This window comes from Mesoplodon bidens (genome assembly GCF_964165515.1).
Source record: "Mesoplodon bidens genome assembly, chromosome: 1".
Taxonomy (NCBI): Eukaryota; Metazoa; Chordata; class Mammalia; order Artiodactyla; family Ziphiidae; genus Mesoplodon; species Mesoplodon bidens.
This window is the reverse complement of record NC_138176.1, coordinates 138589478-138611911: the sequence shown is the minus strand read 5'-3', so window position 1 is coordinate 138611911 and position 22434 is coordinate 138589478. Positions and strand designations below refer to the sequence as shown.

At 42.4% G+C, this 22434-nt stretch overlaps 1 protein-coding gene and 1 long non-coding RNA gene across 3 annotated transcripts in view; one reads left to right on the top strand and one right to left on the bottom strand.

Moving 5' to 3' along the window:
- LNX1 (ligand of numb-protein X 1) overlaps positions 1–2224 on the bottom strand; it is a 126314-nt gene extending 124090 nt beyond the window's left edge. For both annotated transcript variants that reach the window (XM_081252343.1, XM_081252344.1), the window contains exon 1: positions 1750–2224. In XM_081252343.1, the coding sequence (XP_081108469.1) occupies positions 1750–2141 (392 nt within the window). In that variant the 5' untranslated portion in view covers positions 2142–2224. The remainder of the gene's footprint in view (positions 1–1749) is intronic.
- Positions 1–22434, top strand: part of LOC308626953 — a 786846-nt gene that overhangs the window by 750618 nt on the left and 13794 nt on the right. The gene's annotated exons all lie outside the window — the stretch shown is intronic.

The window sequence follows — 22434 nt, the reverse complement described above, 5'->3', positions numbered from 1 at the left end:
AACGAGACAAAAAGACAACCCTCAGAATGGGAGAAAATATTTGCAAATGAATCAATGGACATAGGATTAATCTCCAAAATATATAAATAGCTCATGCAGCTCAATATTAAAAAACAAACCACACAATCAAAAAATGGGCAGAAGACCTAAATAGACATTTCTCCAAAGAAGACATACAGATGGCCAAGAGGCACATGAAAAGCTGCTCAACATCACTAATTATTAGAGAAATGCAAATCAAAACTACAATGAGGTATCACGTCACACCAGTTAGAATTGGCATCATCAGAAAATCTGCAAACAACAAATGCTAGAGAGGGTGTGGAGAAAAGGGAACCCTCTTGCACTGTTGGTGGGAATGTAAATTGATACAGCCACTATGGAGAACATTATGGAGGTTCCTTAAAAAACTAAAAATAGAATTACCATATGACCCAGCAATCCCACTACTGGGCATATACCCAGAGAAAACCATAATTCAAAAAGACACATGCACCCCAGTGTTCATTGCAGCACTATTTACAATAGCCAGGTCATAGACGCAACCTAAATGCCAATCGACAGATGAATGGATAAAGAAGAGGTGGTACATATATACAGTGGAATATTACTCAGCCATAAAAAGGAACAAAATTGGGTCATTTGTAGAGATGTGGATGAATCTAGAGACTGTCATACAGAGTGAAGTAAGTCAGAAAGAGAAAAACAAATATCGCATCTTAACGCATGTATGTGGAACCTAGACAAATGGTACAGATGAACCTGTTTGCTGGGCAGAAATTGAGACACAGATGTAGAGAACAAATGTATGGAAACCAAGGCGGGGAAGCAGTGGGGGTCATGGTGGTGGTGGGATGAATTGGGAGATTGGGATTGACATGTATACCCTGATGTGTATAAAATGGATGACTAATATGAACCTGCTGTATAAAAAAATAAATAAAAGAAAATTAAAAAAAAAAAAAGAGTAGCCCCCACTCACCACAACTAAAGAAAGTTCGCACGCAGCCACGAAGACCCAGCACATCCAAAAAATAAATAAATAAATCATATAAATAAATTTAACAACAACAAAAAAGATAAGCAGTGCCCTCCAGGAAATCTTTTCGGGGATCAGGAGCCTCAGAGAAAGCTGCTCATCAGATTTTCCAGTATCTTTCACATTTCAAATGGACACAAATGAACTAAGCCTATCACAAAAGTACAAGCATTGAATGATGATTCTTATATGAGGTGCTTAGAGCATTCAAATTCATGGAGACAGAAACTATTGTAGAATGGCGATTGCTAGCGGCTGGAGGGGAGGGAATGGGAGTTTTTTTGTGTTTGTTTGTTTGTTTTAATGGGTATGAAGTTTTAGTTCTAGAAGATGAAAAAAGTTCTGGAGATGGATAGATGGTAGTGGTGGATGCACAACTGTATGAATGAACTTAATGCCACCAAACTGTATACTGAAAATGGTAAATTTTATGTGATGTATATTTTAACAAAAAAAACCCCAGTCCTATAAACACACACACGCAACTCACACCCCACAACTTTGCCACATACTGTTTCCTCACCCTGAACCACAGCCATTAATACCTAAGACCTTTCTTATTTTGAATGACTCCTTCCATTAGTTGCAAAGCAGAAGGCAGAGAAATAGGCATCTCGGGAAGCAGCCGGGCCCTGGAACACCCCACCCTTCCAGCGGCCGCCCTGAGGGTGGGGCTCCGCTGGATTGGCCGAGGAGAAGCCCCTCCCTACCTCATTTGAAAGTGATGGTCAAGGTCGCAGCGCTGCAGCACCTGTGCGCAGTGCTCTGTGAACGGGCAGGTCACCAGCAGCTTGTTGAGGAGCTTGTTGACCAGGATGCTCGATTTCTTGCAGTGCTGCAGAATCACAGGCTTGCGATCCACAGGGCAGAAGTCCTTCTCCACCAGGAAGTTGGTGAGGCAGAGTGTGCAGTAGGTGTGTCCGCAGGGAGTGTCCAGAGGGTCCAGCAGAGCTTGCAGGCAGATGTGGCAAATGAGGTCATCGTCCACTTCTTCCGTGTAGGTGTAGAAGTGGTTTTCCTCAAGGGCGTGGGCTTGGCCGCACACCACACACGGCGGGGCAGGGCCGGCATCTGGGTCCCCAGCGGGGTCCAGCTGGTTCATGGTTGACTGGGAGGGGGCAGGGCAGTGTGACAGGAAACCGATCCAGGAAAACGATGTATCCTCCGGAGAGAATCAAGATCTTCTAGGAGCCATCCACAAACCTAAAAGAGAACAAGACTGCTCATCTTGGTTATGGATGTGAGGCGGTGCTGCCAGTGGACAGAACTGGGCTGTGACTCAGAAGGCCAGGGCTGAGTGCCCACTCAGGTGAGTGACATGACCTGGGGCCAGCAGCCTTGCCTCCTATGCCTCAGTTTAACCACCTATCCCAGCAGGAATAATATTTCCCTTTAACGTCCTCATGTTGGTGTAGTGAAAATTATTGGGGTAAGATCTGGGAAATGCCTAGAAATGCACCCTATGAAATGTAATTTGTTAATAAAATAGCCCAGTGATTTATAAAATTCTCTGTCAGAGCAGGACAAGAAGAAAACCAGTTAACGCTCTGATGGCTTTCTCGTATCTGTCTTCCCTACCGTTCTCCAAAACTCAGAAAATATGGGATCTCAGAGTCTTCAGCTAAATCATCTGAGAAGAAATGAGAGCTCTTTGGGCAATTGTATTTTTACGATGACGAAAGCATTGTTTTCTTCTGTACGCGTTTCATTTACTCAGTCACGTAGTGGTAAAGTGGGTTCTGGAACCACACTGCCTGGGCCAATCCCACCACCACTGTATGACAATGATTTAAGCCTCTGTTTCCATGTCTGTAAAGTGGGGATAATAACAGACTACCTCAGAGGGTTGTTGTGAGGATTAAATGAGATATGAGACATAAAGCTCTTAGAATTATGCCTAGAATATAGTAAGTGCCCAATAAATATTAACTATTCTTACATGTATTTGTTACTGAAGTCCTTCTGTCTCCAGTCTAGCTCAGTTGGCCTGGAAACGGAAAGCTATAGTTCCTCTAAGGGGTCTTTTTGCTTTGTTCTCATAGTTCTCTTTCATTCAATTATATATATATATATTTTTTCAAACTAGCAGAATACTATCACACTATGTATTTTCCTTTAGTATCAGAGTTTAAAATGGAGTTTTCAACATGCCTGATTAACATCTAGGAAGTCTCCTGATCAGTCAACAAACATATTTTTTGGCCTTTAGTCATTTTTATTAATGAGCTGCAGTAATGTGAGATGAGTAACAATGATAATCATAAACATCTCTGTTTTCAAAAAACATTTTTTGAGCGCCAACCTTGAGCTAGGTAATGAGTTGGCTATGGGGGAGACTTTCAAGAGAGCTTTAAAGGACATGCCTGCCCTCGTGGAGGGGTGGACATGAGCACAGTAATGAGAAGCCCAGGTAAGCAGTGCAAACAGAGGTCAGCGCTAAGGGACTCTGGGTCAACGCTCATGACAACAAAGAATCCTGCAATACCCCAGCCCCCAACTCAACTTTCTTCTTTTCTGAAAGTAAATAAAATAACTTTAAGCTTTCCACAGGAACATAAGGACACATGAATAACCTAACAGGAAACTAGCCACGTTTGGAAACAGCACAGCAGTTATAAACTGCCTTGCAGTTTTTTCTTTTCCAAATAAAGTCCGAGGTTGTTTGTACAAACATAGCCTTATCTCAAAAAGAAAATACATTGGCTTCAAACTTTCACTGAGTCAGCTTCGTGTTTACATTTCTGTACTGCAGTAATATGGCTTGAAGAATGCTCTGGTCAAGAGGTGGAAGTAAAGTACCCTGAATGTGAAACATTTAGAAATCATAGCATTTTATTTAGCATCAAAAGAGACCACAGGCAGCTAAGGTAGAGGGTGCAGGAGGGGGTGAAGTTGTTTCTAGTCAAATTTCATGGAAACCTACACAGCTGCTCTTTGTCCTCAAGGCTGATAGAAGGTACTGGAACCACACAGGAAATGCTTTAAGTGGCATGAAAAACAGTTGAAAAATAAACATGAAAATGGAAATGGGCCACCCAAAGGTTATCATCTGCTATAGGAAAAGAAGTTCACCTACTTTGAACTAAAGCTCTAGATCTTTAGACCTGTAAGAGTTGGGTCAAATACTCCCACGTGTTCTTTCTTGTTGTGCAGTACTGGAGACTGATAGGAATGCAGGTGATAGCTCTGGCTGGACCAGTGGAAAAACAACGTCACATTTCTAGGCCATTCCCTTGTTGGTGAAAAGGTGGAGTTGGACCAGATTTTTGGTTTTCACTCTGCTCTGGAAGGTGTGCCAGTTGCCTCAGGGTCTTCCAGGGAAGGGAAGGGGGATGGTGGGTTGTGTCCACTTTTCCACTCCACCCAGACCCAGCTCCACTTTTATTTCACACGTTAGATTTCTCATAATATTTGGTTCAAAACACCACGGCTTAAGTAAAAAAAAAAAAAACACCATCAAACTAGATACTATGAAATCCCTTTCAGAAATAGAGTTCTATATATCTGTGCTAATAAAGTGGAGGTGTTTTATTTTGGGGTGGTTGGCTTTTGGGAAAATCTTTTTTTTTTTCTTTGTAACAGCTTTTTGAGTATGCCAGGCACCATGTGCCAGGCACTATGCTGGGGCCTTATATATATTATGTTATTTAATCCTTACAAATCCCCAGGGATTTTGTTTTGTTTCGTTTTGTTTTTGCAGTACGCAGGGCTCTCACTGTTGTGGCCTCTCCCGTTGCGGAGCACAGGCTCCGGACGCGCAGGCTCAGCGGCCATGGCTCACGGGCCCAGCCGCTCTGTGGCATGTGGGATCTTCCCGGACCGGGGCACGAACACGTGTTCCCTGCATCGGCAGGCGGACTCTCAATCATGGCGCCACCAGGGGAGCCCTGTTTTGTTTTTAATTTAACAGATGAGGAAACTGAGGTGCACTAGGTAAGTAACTTGTCAGTTGCACAAAAAAAGAAACAAACCAGCATGGGCTCCTGACTCCTTACTGCTCTTCACCATTTTGCCACTTTTCTCCCAGCATCTTTTTTGATTATGACCAGTGAGAATCCCAAAATGTAACTAACTAAATAAAAGAGCCCCAGGAAATTAGAAGGTTAAAAATCTCTTTAGGCCATATTGCAGATGGGTTTTCCCAAGATCTCTGAATAAAAAGATGCTTTGACTTTACTGAGTGTTAAAATGCCTGACACAGGATGAGTGAATTGGGGCAAGCAAAAACGGCAGGTTTTAGCTCCAACGCTAATTTGTTTTTGTTTTCTTTCTTTTTTAACTGAGACGAATTTGAATTCCCTAGCAATTGTCCCTATGAGTAAACCAGATTCTTCACATAATATTAATGTAAACACTGCTGTATATATTTTTCAACTTCGCTTTAGGCTAAATAAAGCCTATATGTGTGTCTATATGAATAGACACAGATTAAAAGAGAACTGGCTGACAAAACAGTTTGGGCTCTAAAGAAAGAACTAGGTAGACTTTAAAAAAATGCGATTCATATCATTTACCTGACGTTTCTTATTTCCAGTTTACATCTTATAAGCATGTATGATGTATCATGTTTTTAGACATATATGTGCCTTGCTGATGAGCTGAGAAGAAATTATCAAAAATCATTAAGGCTTAAAAGGTAAACTCTTTTCTCCCCTAAAAGTGAGTGAGAGGGCCTATCCATCCACATCAGTCAGTGTGTCAGCTGTCAGCACTCTGATCCTGGCTGGGGTAAGGCAAGAGAGCTGCAGGGTGGTTTTTTTGCAGTTTGGAATGAGAAAGAGCAGGAAGTAGATTGCCTCCTTGGGTGTGTGGTTTGGTGTGGAACTCTTATTCTGCCTTGATACAATGCTCTTGTGACTTAGGAACCATTTTTCCTCCTTCTCCTCTTATGTGGGGTAGAAGAGACACCCGAGGGGACTTTTATAGAAATGTGTAGTCCACCAATGTCATGCCAGGAAGTGCCAGGGAAAATAACAAAATCTCCATTTCTGTTTGTCCTTAATCCCTGCTTCCTTACCCACTGGTTTATCTTGCCTGAAATCTGTCCAGAACTTTTTTCTACCTAACTTTCAAATTCTAAACGTTTGTGGCTTGTCAACAAAGACACATTTCATAGCAAAGGTGAATCAGCACCATGCGCAGCCAAGAGGGTCGTTAGAGGTCATAGGTACACTGTCGCCTGCACTGGAAAATTCAATAGAATGAAGACTTAATATCCTTAAGAACAGGCTTCAGGAGGGAGCTTAAGAGGTATAAACTTCCAGCTACAAAATGAAGGAGTCAGGGGGTGAAATAATATAGTCAATAATAATGTGTAGTATCTTCATATGGTGACATATCATAATTAGATTATCGTGGTGATCATCTTGTAATGTCTAGAAATATCAAGTCACTATGCAGTGTACCAGGAACTAACATGGTGCTGGAGGTCAATCATACTTCAACAAACAAACAAACTCAGAGAAAAAGAGATCAGATTTATGGTTACCAGAGTGGGGGGAAGGGGGGATGGGTCAAGGTGGTCAAAAGATACAAATTTCCAGTTATAGGATAAATAAGCACTAGGGATGTAATGTACAACATGATTAATAAAGTCAACACTGCCATACGTTATATATTAAAGAGAGTAAATGCTAAGAATTCTCATCACAAGGAAAACAATTTTTTCCTTTATTTTATATCTATATGAGATGATGAATGTTCACTAAACTTACTGTGGTAATCATTTCATGATGTATGTATGTCAAATTATAATGCTGTATACTTTATACAGTACTGTATGTCAATTATATCTCAGTAAAACTGGATGATAAAAAAGCACACACACACAAGAACAGCCTTTGGGATATAGCCTATTAGGAAGTAGAAAAAATTTTGTATGAGATAACCTACCAGAACAATGGGGTCCCTGGTGGCTATTGTCCCACTAAGTTTCCTTTAAATGCACACTGCCTTTATAGAAAATGGTTAACTGATGTAGTCAGAATAATCCATGTACTCCACTTTGGAAAGGTGCTATAAACATGTCATCTGGCATGCTGCACTGACAATTTCACATTTTCCTTCTACTGAAAAGTCAAGACATGACTCTAAAGCATCTCTTGAATAGTTGCATGAATCCCATGTGCTATTCAAACAACAGTAATGGGACCTCATAATATTAAAAAGAATGTATCCTTGTAGTCAAATGGCAGTGTGTCCTGCATTGGTACTTTACCCTTGACAAACACGAATCATGGTAGCCAGAAACTTTTTGGGTTGAAAGGGAGCCTTGAGAGATGGTCCTTAGATGAAATAGGCCTTTATTACTTTATAAAATAGATCATTCTGCCTTTGGATAGCTCTAATCTCCTAGGGAGGGAAAGTCCATATAGTGACCAAAAATTTGCCTCCCTGGAACTCACCCACCCCCTCATGGGTGCCATTTAGAATATGTCTAATTCCTTAAATCCCTCAATTCTATGAAGACAGCCCCCAAGTCCTCTCCTAGGTTCAGTAGCCTTAGGTGCATCTGACATTCCTTCAGGTTTCCTTCAGACTCCAAGAGGCTGACCACGCTCTTCTGAAAGCTCCCAACTTAACAGTGTCCTTCCTACAATTTATGGATAGCATCCAGGACAGAATGAAGCGGGAATAACCAACTGCTCCCACAGCCAAAGACTGCATCTGCTTTCTTGGTGGCAATACACGCCTTGGCTGTTGCTGCAGTCCTGACGGGGCTGAGCACAGGACACTGCCCTGAGGCCTGAAGGAATCTATTAGCAATTCTTGGCCACAGAGGGAAAAAAAAATTAAGGGTAATAAGGTAGAGAAATAGATACTTTTTTTTGTGGCCTCTCCCATTGCGGAGCACAGGCTCCGGACGCGCAGGCTCAGCGGCCATGGCTCACGGGCCCAGCCGCTCCGCGGCATGTGGGATCTTCGTGACCAGAGCACGAACCCGTGTCCCCTGCATCGGCAGGCGAACTCTCAACCACTGTGCCACCAGGGAAGCCAGGGAAGTAGATACTTTTAAAAGCAAAAGCGAGGGCTAGGAACAGTTTAGAAAATGCAAAGATATTTAGTGGCATTAGTTAGATTTATATAAACAGAATAAAGTCCTCAATGGTTAAACAGTTCCAGTATTAGAATTCTCAGCATATAATCTGATCTGAAGAATGGATGGTATTTGGGGAATTTGGGGCTCTCCCATTTGTTTGTAAGCATTCCTTTATTTTGACAACTCTTGTTGTTCTAAAATATCCTGACATATGTAACACAAAAGAAATGGAAATCATTTAAACAAATGGTAAATCAGAGATAATTTTTCCTATCCAGAGCATTAACATTGATGAGCTTTCACTGAAATTCACTAATAAATGAAAACATTAAAATAGTGGCAGGCCAAGGGCAGCTGACGGAGGGGTGGGCGATGGGATAAACTAGAAATCCTGAAGCTCCAGATGATCTTTGAGAAGGAAAGTGTGTGAGGAGCCTTATTAGTCAGGCACCTTGGACCATTAGCGTTCTCCCCTTATCTGTCAGAAAGCCTTGCTTCTGGAAAATTCCTACTTAGCCTACGACAAACAGTGTCAGAAGAAATCCACTGAAGACATTCCTAAATAACAGATACTTTTATCCTATCAGCACTATGTGGTCCGTGTTGCAGCCTAAGGCAAAAGGAAATGTGAGTACTGATATACATGTTTTTGTGTATTTTTTAATGGTTAATTTTCCCCCAGATCATTAAGACAGTTATAAAAATGTGGGAGACATGAAAAATATGTATATTAAATGTACAACATTATTTTAAGTTTAAATATTTTACTTATACTAAAGCCAGAATTTTTTCCCCATAGTTTCATTTTCCTGGCTTTAAAGGACGCAAGCCCATCAATACTATTTTCAAAATCTACCTCTTTGCCTGTCTGATATTCAGTTGAGGAAACTGCCATGTCTGACAATTTCTTTTGACTAAGTGATCATCTTAAATAACCTTTAGATAACTTGAGCTACCAATCCTTGTCTTTATTTAAATTCTGATCACCATGGATTTCTTTTGCATTAATTTTGGCTTTTAAAAATAATACATTAAAATATTATTTATAGTGATCACTAAGTTTTTTTTGGTGCCCCCTTAAAATCTGCACCCTAAGGTGAGTGCCACATTTGCCTCACCTACTCATGGCCATGTCACTGTGATTTTTAGAGACTCAGGTAGAGAGAGTAGGGTGTTGAGGCTGTGGTTAGGACCCAGATCAGCTTCCAACACCTCCTGTGGGCCTCAATCTTTTCCTTGCACCCGCCCTGGTTCCCAGCCAGGTGCAACGGCAAAAGTGGAGAATTACAACCTTGTCACAGGTGTGCCACTAAATTTTAACCAAGGTCTAAATTGACTGCTCTAACTGATTGTTATGCTTGATAGAGGCACCAGGTGAGCCGTTTGCTGAAGGGTTCATGAGGCAAGAGGAAGAACTGGCTTCAAATGAGAGGAAGAAAGTGTAACCTACAGCCAGGTCCCCAAAACGATCACAAAACTATTGGATCCTGAAAGAGCTTTGTTCTGTGAGTGTATAAGAGAGCCCAGTCAAGTGATAGAAACCATTCTCTAGAGCAAGGACACTCTGTGGACTGTGGCTATACAAACAGCATGAGACTCTGCCCTACTGTAGTCAGTGTGTTTCATAATTTTTGCTGACTTATTTAATGTTCCAAATCTTTGACTCCCTTCAACCAACCTTAATGTTTTACAGTGTGTCTCAAACACGTAAAGACTAAGAATCCCTTAGTCTTTCCCTTCAAGAAACTAAGCTTGTGGGGAGGGATAAACTAGGAGGTTGGGATTAACATATACACACTACTATATATAAAACAGATAACCAACAAGGATCTACTGTATAGCACAGGGAACTATATTTAATATTTTCTAATAACCTATAAGGGAAGAGAATCTGAAGAAGAATATATATACCACTGAATCGCTGTGCTGTACACCTGAAACTAAAACGATATTGTAAAACAACTATACTTCAATTAAAAAATTTTTTTAAAATCCAAGATGAATTAGCCATCAAAACAAAACTGAGCTTAAGGTTTTCCTGTTGTTGATGATACTTTAAAATCTGGATGAAGCTGCACAGGGCAGAAAGGCTGCAGAGTTGGTTTGAAACTGGTCACTAAGGCCACACCTTAGTGCAGAGATCACAGTCACAGGAACACCATCTGGGACCATGAAGACCAGAAATACACCCACAGAGGAATAGGGTAGACTAGTGCCAATAAATTCTTCACACCAGTAGCCTCATCTCTCTTTCTAAAATGATTATCTAGCAGGCATGTTTGTCTAACCACTGCCATAGCTCTGGCTTCAACTCCTAAATTAGATTATTGGGGGAAGGTAATTGCCAAAGTTAGGGCAAACTCTATCTTCCTCTATTAAACAAAGTAAATTTACAGTTACATTTTAAATTATAGATAAATTATGTGAGACTGGGAGGTATCGAAGTGCCATCAATTTTTTTATAAATACCAACTGTGAACTAAGGTGTATAAGAGGATGAAGAAATGCTCTGTGGGCTATTCCTTAGCTTATAGACACATATGTAATAGGGAGAAATTAGTGCTTTAGTGACCTGAATAAAAATAGTCACACACTGGATAAAAACTGTCTTTGAACAAAGAGCCTAGGTTGGAAGTGGAGGCTGGGAAGGCAGGGGCGCCATATGCATTGCAGAGGGCAGACAGAGGGAACAGAGGGAGGGCAGGTGCATATGGGCTGCTGCAAAGGTCAAGGTTAGCTCTGCTCCTACTTAATATCTAAACCAGTGGTCTCCGAGAGAGTAAGCAGTTCACTAACGCAGTCTGTGAATGACACTGGTCTGCATAGTGTTGCCAACACTAGAAAAGACAGAAAAAACATATATAAATGGTCTTTAAAGAAGTTGAAATATGGTCAGGAAATGAAAGAACTGAACTAAAAGGAGACAATGTAATATATCTGGAGTCAATAACTGAGAACACAGATGTTCAGAAAGTGGGAAAAACAAGGGAAGTGTTAAGTGAGAAGAGTCCCGGGTGGCAAGCCAATGAGATGCAAGTTTTAGAAGTTAGTGATGGACTTTCACAAGCCCGAGGAGCTTTGCCTCTTTTGACAGATTTTACTGTCTTTCCCCTGGGGTGTCATGGCACACCTTTAAAACTTGGGTTTGTTTGTAAGAACTCTGGCCCAGAAGAGATATCCTTCCAGTTCCTGGTCTACAAACACGGTGAAATGGAGCAGATCTCCTGCCAATAACAAAAATGAAAGTAGAGTATTTTGCATTGACCAAGGGCTCTGTTCATGCATCTAGTTGCCATAGGGTCCTGGGAAGTACTGATGTCAGAGGAGAAGCATGGTAAAGAAGCAGGCTGGCCTTCTTCCACTCAAGGCTGAAAAACATACTCAGGAAATGCTTATGGTTTTTTTTAAAACAGATAACCAAGCTTTAAGGAAGGAAGGACAAGGTGGAGGAAGGTATTTGAATTCTCAGCATTTTTCTACTGTTTCAATTCTACAGGTGTTCACGTATCATCTATTACCTGACTGACATTTGTCTGCATTTCTGTGGGAGTTCCCATAGCAATTCAATTTCATCCTCAATGAGTTTAAGTCTATTATGAAAATGGAGCTTACATATAGAAAAAAAAAAAAGTTAAAACACTGCATGAGAATCCACAATGAGTATGGTCCTCCAAAATAGGAGCCAGGGACATAAGTGTGGAGGGAAAGAAGTGAGAGAGCAGTGTAGTCTGGCCCAGAACAGTCAAGGAAAGTTCATGGAACAGATGGTCCTCAGGGAGGATCATGAAAGATAAATGGGATTTGGACAAGTGGGAAGAAATCCAGGTAGGAGGAAGAACCTGAGCAAATTCCTCAATCAAGGAAGAGGAAGCCACTCGTTGGTGTCTGATGTTCCCACATGATGATCTGTATTTGAGATTTTAAAATTATTTAGAAGTCACAGGATTTTGAGTTGGGTAATGATCTTAGGTTCTCACCAAGTGCAAGAATCCTCTTTACAGCATCCCAGACAGATGACCTATCAGCTTCTGTTTGAAACACCTCCAGTGATGGGGAGCTCATCAGTTTGCCAACAGCTGAATGCTTCCCTCTTGTTAGTATAACCTTTGGCTCTTGTTCCGCCTTTCAGTGTAACATAGATCACATTCATTCCCTCAAACATGACGGCCCCCCAAATTAAAGACAGCATTGTGGTTTCTCTCTTGTCTTTTTTTTTTTTTTTTTTTTTTTTTTGCGGTACGTAGGTCTCTCACTGTTGTGGCCTCTCCCGTTGCAGAGCACAGGCTCCGGATGCGCAGGCTCAGCAGCCATGGCTCACGGGCCTAGCCGCTCCACGGCGTGTGGGATTTTCGTGGACCGGGGCACGAACCCATATCCCCTGCATCGGCAGGCGGACTCTCAACCACTGCGCCACCAGGGAATCCCATCTCTCTTGTCTTTTTGTCTCTGGTTCTTCCAGTTGTCTTCCTGGGTAGTCCAGGTAGTGCTAAAGTGTCCACCCAGGATGCCCTCTAGTTTGTTAAGGTCCCTTTGAAAACATGGCTCCTGGAAGTGAAAACTTGTGGTTTGGGCTCAGGGCTCAGTGGAATAATCACTTCCTTAACCAGGATATTACTTGTCTATCAAAGCAACCTAAAATGACCTTTACTGATTTGCTTTTGTAGATAAATTACACTACTGACTAAAAAAATTCGGTAGGTCTTTAGAATATAAAACACTTAACTATTGTACTTTGAACATAGGAATAAATAAGGGTAGTGGTGAAGGCTGCCAATTCTAACTCTCCTTGCTGGATTCTGCACAATATTTCAGCCTCTAAGTGGACAAGGAATTTCTCTATAAGTAGTGGGAGGGGCCTATGTGAAGGAATGTCCCCCCAAAAGATATACCCACATCCTAACCCCCAGAACTTGTGGATGTGACTTGATTAGAAAAAGCTTTTGATGATTTAATTAAGTTAAAGATCTTGAAATGAGATCATCCTGGATTATCTGATTTATCCTAAATCCAATGACAAGTGTCTCTTTAGGAGACAGAAGAAAAGACACAGATACAGAGGAGAGGGTGATGTGAAGACAGAGATAGAGACTGGAGGGATGCAGCCACAAGCCTGGAATACCTGGAGGCACCAGAAGCTGGAAGACGCAAAGAAGGATTCTTTCCTGGAGCTTCCAGAGGAAGCAAGGCTCTGCCAACACCTTGATTTCAAACTTCTGGCCTCCAGAACTGTGAGAAAATAAATCTGTGCTGTTTTAAGATGCCAAGTTTAATTTGTTACAGCGGCAATATGAAGTGAATACAGGGTCTCTGTATTTCCAGGGGTATTCCCCAGGAATGGGGTACACATTCTGCAGGATCCTCTCCAACGCTTGTCTACACGGTTTAGGGTTTAGGAAAAATATGCTGAGTGGCAGCCACTTAGATAGCTACATACTTAGGGATAGCAGTTCTGCCCTGGTATAAAAACCTAATAATTTTCTTTTAATCCATTGCTAAGTTAGAACACAGATGTCTTCAGAGATGACTGTTAAACCAAATTTGCTAGGGCCCCAAAGGGGAAAAAAGACTACAGGTAGAACAGCTGAGTTTGTATGTGTGCTGTGGAAGACATAATACAAGAGTAATGATAATAATTAATGAGGAGTTTGAAAACACCAGATGACTCATGTATTAACATGAGTATGCAGAAGCCTAAGCACTCAGCGTACTATTCAAACCGGCCATGCGACTGACCGAAGTAGTCATAAGCAAGTTATGTAAATCACCTCAACAAATAGCAATGACATATTTAGTCCTCACCATCATATGTGTGCTGTTGTCATGCTCTACACCAAGAGGCTACTAAAGAAAATTCTTGGAGAGTTTCCACTCTGCTGTTGGTGAAGTCTTTTATGTCCTTGTGACAAATGCATCAAACACAAGAAGCGACTAAGAGTCATTGGAAAATAATGGTGGAATTTAAGTCCACACATTTCAAGTCACATATTAGTGATACTAAAAAAAAAAAGTCTCCGGTTAATTGGGACAGAATCTAACAGTGGTTCAATCTACCATGTCAAGGAGCATGGCTCCCTGGAACAGTGGGGGAGAAGTTCTTCTAGAAAGGCAGACACAGAAGGGCAGGGGTGAAGAGAACAGGAATAAAGAGATAAGCACAGAAACCGCAAATCTCAAATTTGGAGGTCATCTTGTCTACCCTCTACCTGAATCCCAGGAATCCCTTCTCTCCTCTCCTTTTAGAATATAATATAAAATAAAACATAATGATTATTACTATTTAATGAGCAGTTCACTAAGTGCAAGATACTATGCTGGGTACTTTTCATGTATTATCTCATTTAATCTTTAGAATGATCCTATGAGATCAGTGATTATAGTCTTTATTTTACAGATGAGCGGTATATGCTTCTAAAGAAACACAGGGCTTCCCTGGTGGCGCAGTGGTTGGGAGTCCGCCTGCCGATGCAGAGGACACGGGTTCGTGCCCCGGTCCGGGAAGATCCCGCATGCCGTGGAGCGGCTGGGCCCGTGAGCCTGTGCTCCGCAGCGGGAGAGGCCACAACAGTGAGAGGCCTGCGTACCGCAAAAAAAAAAAAAAAAAAGAAACACAAATCTTCTTTGTCACTCATTCATTCAGCAAACAGGTACTAAATATACCAAAAAACAATCACCTTCAGTGACAGGGAACTCAGTGCCTTAAAAGGCAAACTACTGGATTTTTGGACAACTCGAATTTTTAGAAAGTTCTTCCTTATATTGATCTGAAATATATCTGTGAGTAACTAAGGAACAGGTCACTGTTGTGTCCTCATGTCCCTTAGAACAAAATAAGAGGAAAAGATGGATGTAAAAAGTTTATAGGGGACAACCAACATTTTCTGTTTTTGATTTCAGCTCAGTGCAGTTTTTGTGCTTTGCAATTTGTATGGCTTTCATGTAAACCTTTATTCTTTGGAGATAATAGACGGTTAAATTCTATTAACCCAGAAAGAGTGATGTAGTCTTCCTTCCAAATGGTTTTGAAAAGCCCTTGATACTTTGGAGGCCCTGTCAGAGGACAATAAATTTGCCTCCCACATAAAAGTGAGTCTACGTGTTGCCAGCACAGAAATATCAAGAATAGTTATGTACCCCCAGTGAGTCCACGGATACTGAGACAATGAGGAGGACACATTTTAGAGCATCCCTCATATGTCCCCTCTTGGTAGCATCTTACAAAAATGGCCTTTTAAGTAGTCAGAATCCTAGCAGACCCTATTTCTCCACTTTAAGTAAGGAATTCAAATCTAAAAAGGAGACACTGCAAGCCAGGAGGCCAGGAATCACTGCTCTAGGAAAACCCACTGTTTATTTACATCGCAGAATCCTACTGCCCACAGTTCTGCAAAGGTTCAGGCATTTCAGCTGGCAGTTCCCCTCCCCTGGAAGTCCAAGATAAACAAGATAATCTTTGTTAATCAGGTTCTCCTTTTAAGCCTTCGGGGGCCTTTTGGGAAGTCTGTTTTGCTCAGAGAATCTTTGGTTCTCAAGTTACTACTGTTTCCATCATTATCATATCCAAACTGTAGCATGACCTTAGAAGTCTAGCTGTATCCAATATAATAATTGTTTCCTATAATAATACACGATTTAACATTTATTGAGTGCTTACTATATACCAGGCACTTTATATAAAACCATTTCAGTTATTCCTCGTGACAGCACTGGGTTTGGTAAGTATTCTGTTTTCCAGATGATGAAACTGAGATGAAGAAATATTAAATTGCTTCTTTAGTTTAGTAATTACATGGAGGTACTGGTTCTCTAACCCAGATCTGACTGATTTTACCCATGGTGCCTTCCTTTCAAGAAAATAATACTAATAATAGCTGACATTGTGCCAGGGACTATTCTAAGCACTTTGTACCTTTCAACTCATTTCAAACTTCACAATAAGCCTATTTTACAGCTGAGGTAACGTGAGGTTAAACAACCCATCCCAGGTCACAAGGCTAGTAGGAGGTGGAGCTGGGTTTTGAACCAAGGGAGTCTGGTGGCTAAGACTGGGCCTCTCTTCTAAAGCAGTAGCACTATTCCACCTAGAATTCAATAAATAAGACTAATATTTCCTAGGGAGGCATTGCCCACTCCCCTGCAGTCAACCTGACCTACCCACCTAGGTGTGCAGCCCATCCAGCTTCTGTTATGGGGCCCAGGGGCGTGTGAAGCACACCATGTTAGCATCCCTTTTGAGGGAAAAGGTAAACAAGGAAACTGATGGAAAGGGAGGTTGAGGGGCTTCCCCAGGTTCCCCTAAGCAAGCTAGCTGACAAGGTCAAGGTTTTGAACCCTTGGTGTCAACCCACTAAGCTGTTACCTTGCTCTTGAATGGTGAACAGGTGCCTTATCTTTTCAGGATGGGGTGACACCTGGAGAAGGTCCCAGGGCCCTGGGAACATGCCTGCCCTCATGCAATGGCTCCAGGTCATCAAAGGACACATGATAGTCCACTGAGGGAATTATCATATCCAAAAGACCTACAAGTCCCCCTTCTTCAGTCCAGGGCAGGCTCCTCCTCCCAGCGACTTGGCCCTGCAGCTCACCAGGCTGTGGCCAAGGGTGTTTATCTGCAAGCCTGGAGGAGACCAAGCACCAATCTGCCATGCAGATAGCGCGATTGAAGGCAGCGAGGGCTGCCTGCCAAGTCAGATTACAGCAAATGACAGCAGGACATTTCCCCCAGAGGCCTGCGAAGGACCACATTTTGTTGTGGGATGAGAGCCTTGAGGAGGGAAAAGGCAGGAGTAACAGCGGCAGACAGCAGCTCCTAAACCCTGCCTGGGAGGTGGGTGGAGACAGTTTAAGCATTTTCCTGCTTCCTGCCTGTTTCCTTTCTCTGCACTGTGAACATTGGTGTTAATTACTTACAATTAATAACCATAACAAGAACTATCAGGGCCCCTAACAATTGCAGTCACATTAGACCTTTTATCTTGGTAAGGCCAGACTATCTCTTCCAAGCAACCCAGATAAATGCCTTAAAAAAGGATGTATATAGATGCTCTCTATATGTTACCTCATGTACTTCTCAGGAACACTTTATATTGTAGGGATTATTAGCTCTTGTTTTACTGATGAAGAAACTGAGGCTCAGAGAAGTAATATAAGGAAGTTGTAAATGAAAGAGACTGTACATTTTTCAATCAAGTCTTTTTGCCACTTAACCAAGGGATGGAGTTACTACAGGAAGGGAACCACTGTGGGTCTTTTCATCCCTTTGGACAAAACTCATGTATACATTATCCAAGACACCAACTGCATTCTGGATCACTGTGAATTCCAGTCTCTGTAATTTTTTCCCTTTCTTATATCTGCGGGTGTAAGGACTTCCCTGGTGGTACAGTGGTTAGGAATCCGCCTGCCAATTCAGGGGACACGGGTCCAAGCCCTGGCCTGGGAGGATCCCACATGCCGCGGAGCAACTAAGCCCGTGTGCCACAACTACTGAGCCTGCACTCTAGAGCCTGTGAGCCACAACTACTGAGCCCGCGTGCCACAACTACTGAAGCCAGTGCGCCTAGAGCCCGTGCTCTGCAACAAGAGAAGCCACCGCAATGAGAAGCCTACACACCACAAGGAAGAGGAGCCCCCGCTCGCTGCAACTAGAGAAAGCCCGCACGTAGCAACGAAGACCCAACACAACCAAAAATAAATAAGTAAATAAATAAATTTATATCTGTGGGTGTAGTGTCCTTAGCTTTTTTCCTTTAATAGCCAGGGGCTCTGACATATAGTGATGAAATGATTGGTTTAACCATACATGAAGTACTAGGCAAAGAACTAACAAACCATGGTCAACAGAGGAAAGGCAATCTTGTCGAGAGGTTTGTGACTTTAAAGACACAATTTTCTGGAAGATTCAGGATCTAAGAGATCTTTTTCTCTCTTCCGCTGACGAAACTCGGAATCAAGTGAGCACACTGGTGAGGGACAAGCAGCCGTCACCACCCAAGGACAAGGCTCAGGGGAAAAGGACAGACTCGAAGGTCACTTGAAGAGCTACATAAGCCTCTGAGGAGTAAGAGAACCTGGCAACAAGTGCGGAGCAGAGTCTCTGGAGAGAAGCAACTGTCTGAGACAAAAGTGTTCTCAGCTTGTTTCAATTTATACTTTTGGAGAACTGCCATGCACTTTGAATTTCTGGGTGGAGGAACATGAGTATTCATAGGAATATGAATATTCCTAACATATTATTCCCTTGCTAACTGAAATCTCAGAAAAATAGCCCATGAAGGAATCCAGAATGAAATGCCTCCCTCACAGGTTGAGTTTTCTCCCCCATTTTTCCAGCTCTTCCCTGCGGGGACCTGGGTTTGGAGATGGCTTCTTTCCCCCTAACAACAGAACTGAGTGCAGAGTGTGGCTATTGGGCTGTTAAGAACAGAAGTAGCAACAGGCTGTGTGGTCAGGATTAGGAGAGCAAAAATGGATCCTAGAGGTAAAATTACTTAAAAAAGAAAGGTCCTGGCAGAACAATCTCCTTGGTATATTTGCTAAGAAAAGAAAGAGAGAAAAAAATGGAAGAGTTCCAAAAAATTAAAAATCAGACCTGAATTTATATTCTTGTAAACACTGAGGAAATAATCTTTACTTTAACCAAAGGTCAGCAGGCAGGCACTCAGGGTCTGAATGTAAAAAATTCGAATCCAGACTGCAAAGTGGTTTTAAAAAGAACAAAGAACAAAGAAAATAGTAGACTTTTTTAAAGAAAGAGGGAGGAACACTGGAGCGCAGGGCTGCTGAGTAAGGGCAACAGAGCTTACCTGTTGGAGGAACAGACTTTCAGGAGAAAAAAAATTGAGGTCATCTCACAGGTTTAGATGGAAATTGCCTCTGGTGAATGCAGAAGGGAAGACAAAATAAGGCAAATAGGCAACTCTGAATTCAGCCCCCTCCCAACACGGGCTCAACAGGTCTGCATCTTTGAGTTAAGTTTCAAAAAAAGTCCCCACTCCACTTCAGAGTTTAAAAAAATAATAATTAGTTCAACTTCCCAGACAAGCAGAGGCAGGATTAATGATTAAGAGAAACAAAAAGGATTAAATATCTGGACTGGGAGAAAGTTCCGGTGCCACCAAAATGTCAACGGCATCTCTTTTCCTTTCAAAAAGGACTTCTCCCGCTGGGTCAAACACCCAGGGCTAAACCATTCAGCTTATATTTTTCATTCAAATTCTTCCTTCAGATCCGTCAGGGGCCAGTGGTCTAAATGACCGGAGAGAAAAATGGAGGGTTTCAGCTCACCTTTTCGAGTGATGCCTGGGGCTCTCAAAGCAGCAGCAACCCTGCAGCTCTCTCCCCTTGTGGGTTAATCCAGCAGCTCCTTGGGCCACCTGAGCAGGACCGGCCTCCACCGGTCATACAGGTGCCTTGAGGAAGGAGGAGGGCACTGGTCGGTGGAGACCAGGAAATGTGTGACATCACGGGAGCCTCGACAGATAAAATATTGCTGGGACCTTAGCTATTGAAACAGTCAGGTAGGTCCCGCCCACTTGTCATTTACCTGAATACCTGTGAGCAGGTGGGTGGCGTCTCTGCGTGGACAAATGAATCAGAGCAATTTGCCCTATGGAATTTACTTTCTTTCCTGAGCACAGCGCATGTACAGCTCCGTGGACAAATCTGAATTTATACGCCTGGTTGCTTCCTCAGTCCCCTCCTCCCACTCCCCCCAATAGCTGCCTACAAAAGAGTTAAAAAGAAAGTTTATTTACTTTTTTCATTTTAAAAACTTTATTTTTTAAAATTGAAGTATAGTTGATTTACAATATGATATTAGTTTCAGGTGTACGACCTGAATATTGAATCAGGTGTAGTGATTCAATATTTTTATAGATTATATTCCATTTAAAGTTATTACAAAATAATGGCTATACTTACTTCCCTGTGCTGTACAATATATCTTTTTTGCTTATTTATTTTTTACATAGTATTAGTTTGTGTCTCTTAATCCCCTACCCCTATCTTGCCTCTCCCCACTTCCCTCTCCCGACCAGTAGCCACTAGTTTGTTCTCTATGAGTCTGTTTCTGTTTTGTTATGTATATACAGAAACAGATTGTTTTATCTTTTAGATTCCACATATAAGTGATAACGTAGGATCTTAAAACAGACAGTCATTTAATAAGCATAAAAAGGAAGTGTGTGAAGATTGACTGCTTGGAATATATCTGAGATTTATCCCCAAATTGCCTTTCTTGATGGCATCCATTTGGATCCCAAGTGCTTCTCTGTTCCAATAAAATAAACGACAGGTGACATTTCAAATTCATTAAAAAAAAAAAATCTAAATATGATGCTTGTTAGCAGTTTCAGAGTCAAGTTTTCAAACAATTTTCCCCCACACCCTCCCCCTCCCAGCATTTCATCCCATATTCAGGAGTTTGTGAAACTTCCTCCTATCTCCCTGGCCTGGCAGAGTCACATGGAGGTTACAGTTCACTGTTGGCCTGCAATTAGGAGCAATTTATTTTTTATTTATTTTTACATTTTTATTGGAGTATAATTGCTTTACAATGGTGTGTTAGTTTCTGCTTTACAACAAAGTGAATCAGTTATACATATACATATGTCCCCATATCTCTTCCCTCTTGCGTCTCCCTCCCTCCCACCCTCCCTATCCCACCCCTCTAGGTGGTCACAAAGCACCGACCTGATCTCCCCGTGCTATGTGGCTGCTTCCCACTAGCTATCTATTTTACGTTTGGTAGTGTATATATGTCCATGCCACTCTCTCACTTTGTCACAGCTTACCCTTCCCCCTCCCCATATCCTCAAGTCCATTCTCTAGTAGGTCTGTGTCTCTATTCCTGTCTTACCCCTAGGTTCTTCTTGACATTTTTTTTTCTTAAATTCCATATATATGTGTTAGCATACGGTATTTGACTTTCTCTTTCTGACTTACTTCACTCTGTATGACAGACTCTAGGTCCATCCACCTCATTACAAATAGCTCAATTTCGTTTCTTATTATGGCTGAGTAATATTCCATTGTATATATGTGCCACATCTTCTTTATCCATTCATCCGATGATGGACACTTAGGTTGTTTCCGTCTCCGGGCTATTGTAAATAGAGCTGCGATGATTCAGATTCGAATGATAGTACAGTAATAAGGTGGTTTTGTCAGCTGGTTAGAGCCCGGAAGGAGCAGTTAGGATTATTTCTGTCCCAAGCGTGGTGTGTGTGACCCTGGGCAAGTCATTGTGTTGCTTCAGCTTTTCCAGTAGGAAAAGATTGGAACACTACAACTCATCTGGTGTCACAGCGGCCGCTGTGAGCTATTGCGACTGACTGTTAAACCCTTTCGTCTTTCAGATGAAAGGCATCTTTCAGAGGACTGTAAACAGCTTCCATCATTGTATTTAAATGTCGCGTATTTCTGTGGCCCCCGTCCAGTATCTCTGGACAATTTATTTACTCTCTGGAATGTACTACCTGGGGGAAATCGTGGGTTCTCCCTCCCGGGAGGATGGCTTGCTTGCCCAGAGATATACTCTATTTTTTTCCCTTGAAGAAAGAAAAAAAAAAAGTTGAAATTCCGGCTTTTCCCCCCTACTCTAGCTCCCTTTTCTCTTGATACTGGAAACGCTTTGGTTCCATAGTTCTAACACTGTCCTTCTTCAGAGGTTTTTGGATTGGTTGGTTGGTGTTTTGGCTGGGGGGAGGGGTGGAGGAAGAAGGATAAGTGGGAGGGGGAGGGGAGCGGGAGGGGAGGGGAGGGGGAGGGGAGGGTAGGGGAGGGGGAGGGGAGAGGGAGGGAGAGGGGGAGGGGAGGCAGGTGTTGATTCCATTCTCTTGGCCTCCACATTGACTGGGTGCCACCAGTCATTCGATACCTTGTAAAACAACCAGGGAGGGAAGGAGGAGAAATTCTAGTCAGGGGCTGGGGTGCAGGGCGGGCTCTGGACACTTCACTTGCAAAAGAGCTGGCTTCTCGCCCCAGACGTCCCAGAGTGCTCTAGACTACCTGCCCCGCCTGGGAGCTGGGTGCCCTTTGTAGGGAGCTGAAGCTTAAAAAAACAAAACAAAACAAAACAAAAAAACCCATTCACGTTTTTATCCAATGGAAACTGTGGTAGGTGTGGCTACTACTTTATTATTAACAATGACAACAAAATAAGACTAAGGCAGCAAAACCTTATACTTGCCGGTGTTTCCGGAATAAGTACCGGCCCGCCAGTAGGAGGGCCAGCCCAGCCGCCGGCCTGGTGAATCATCCAGAAGGCCTGCGTACAGTTGCCTTCCGTGTGTGTCAATCATCTCTGAAGGGCGCCAGGCCCCACCGGGGAGGGGGAGAAAATCACAGACTTAGGGAG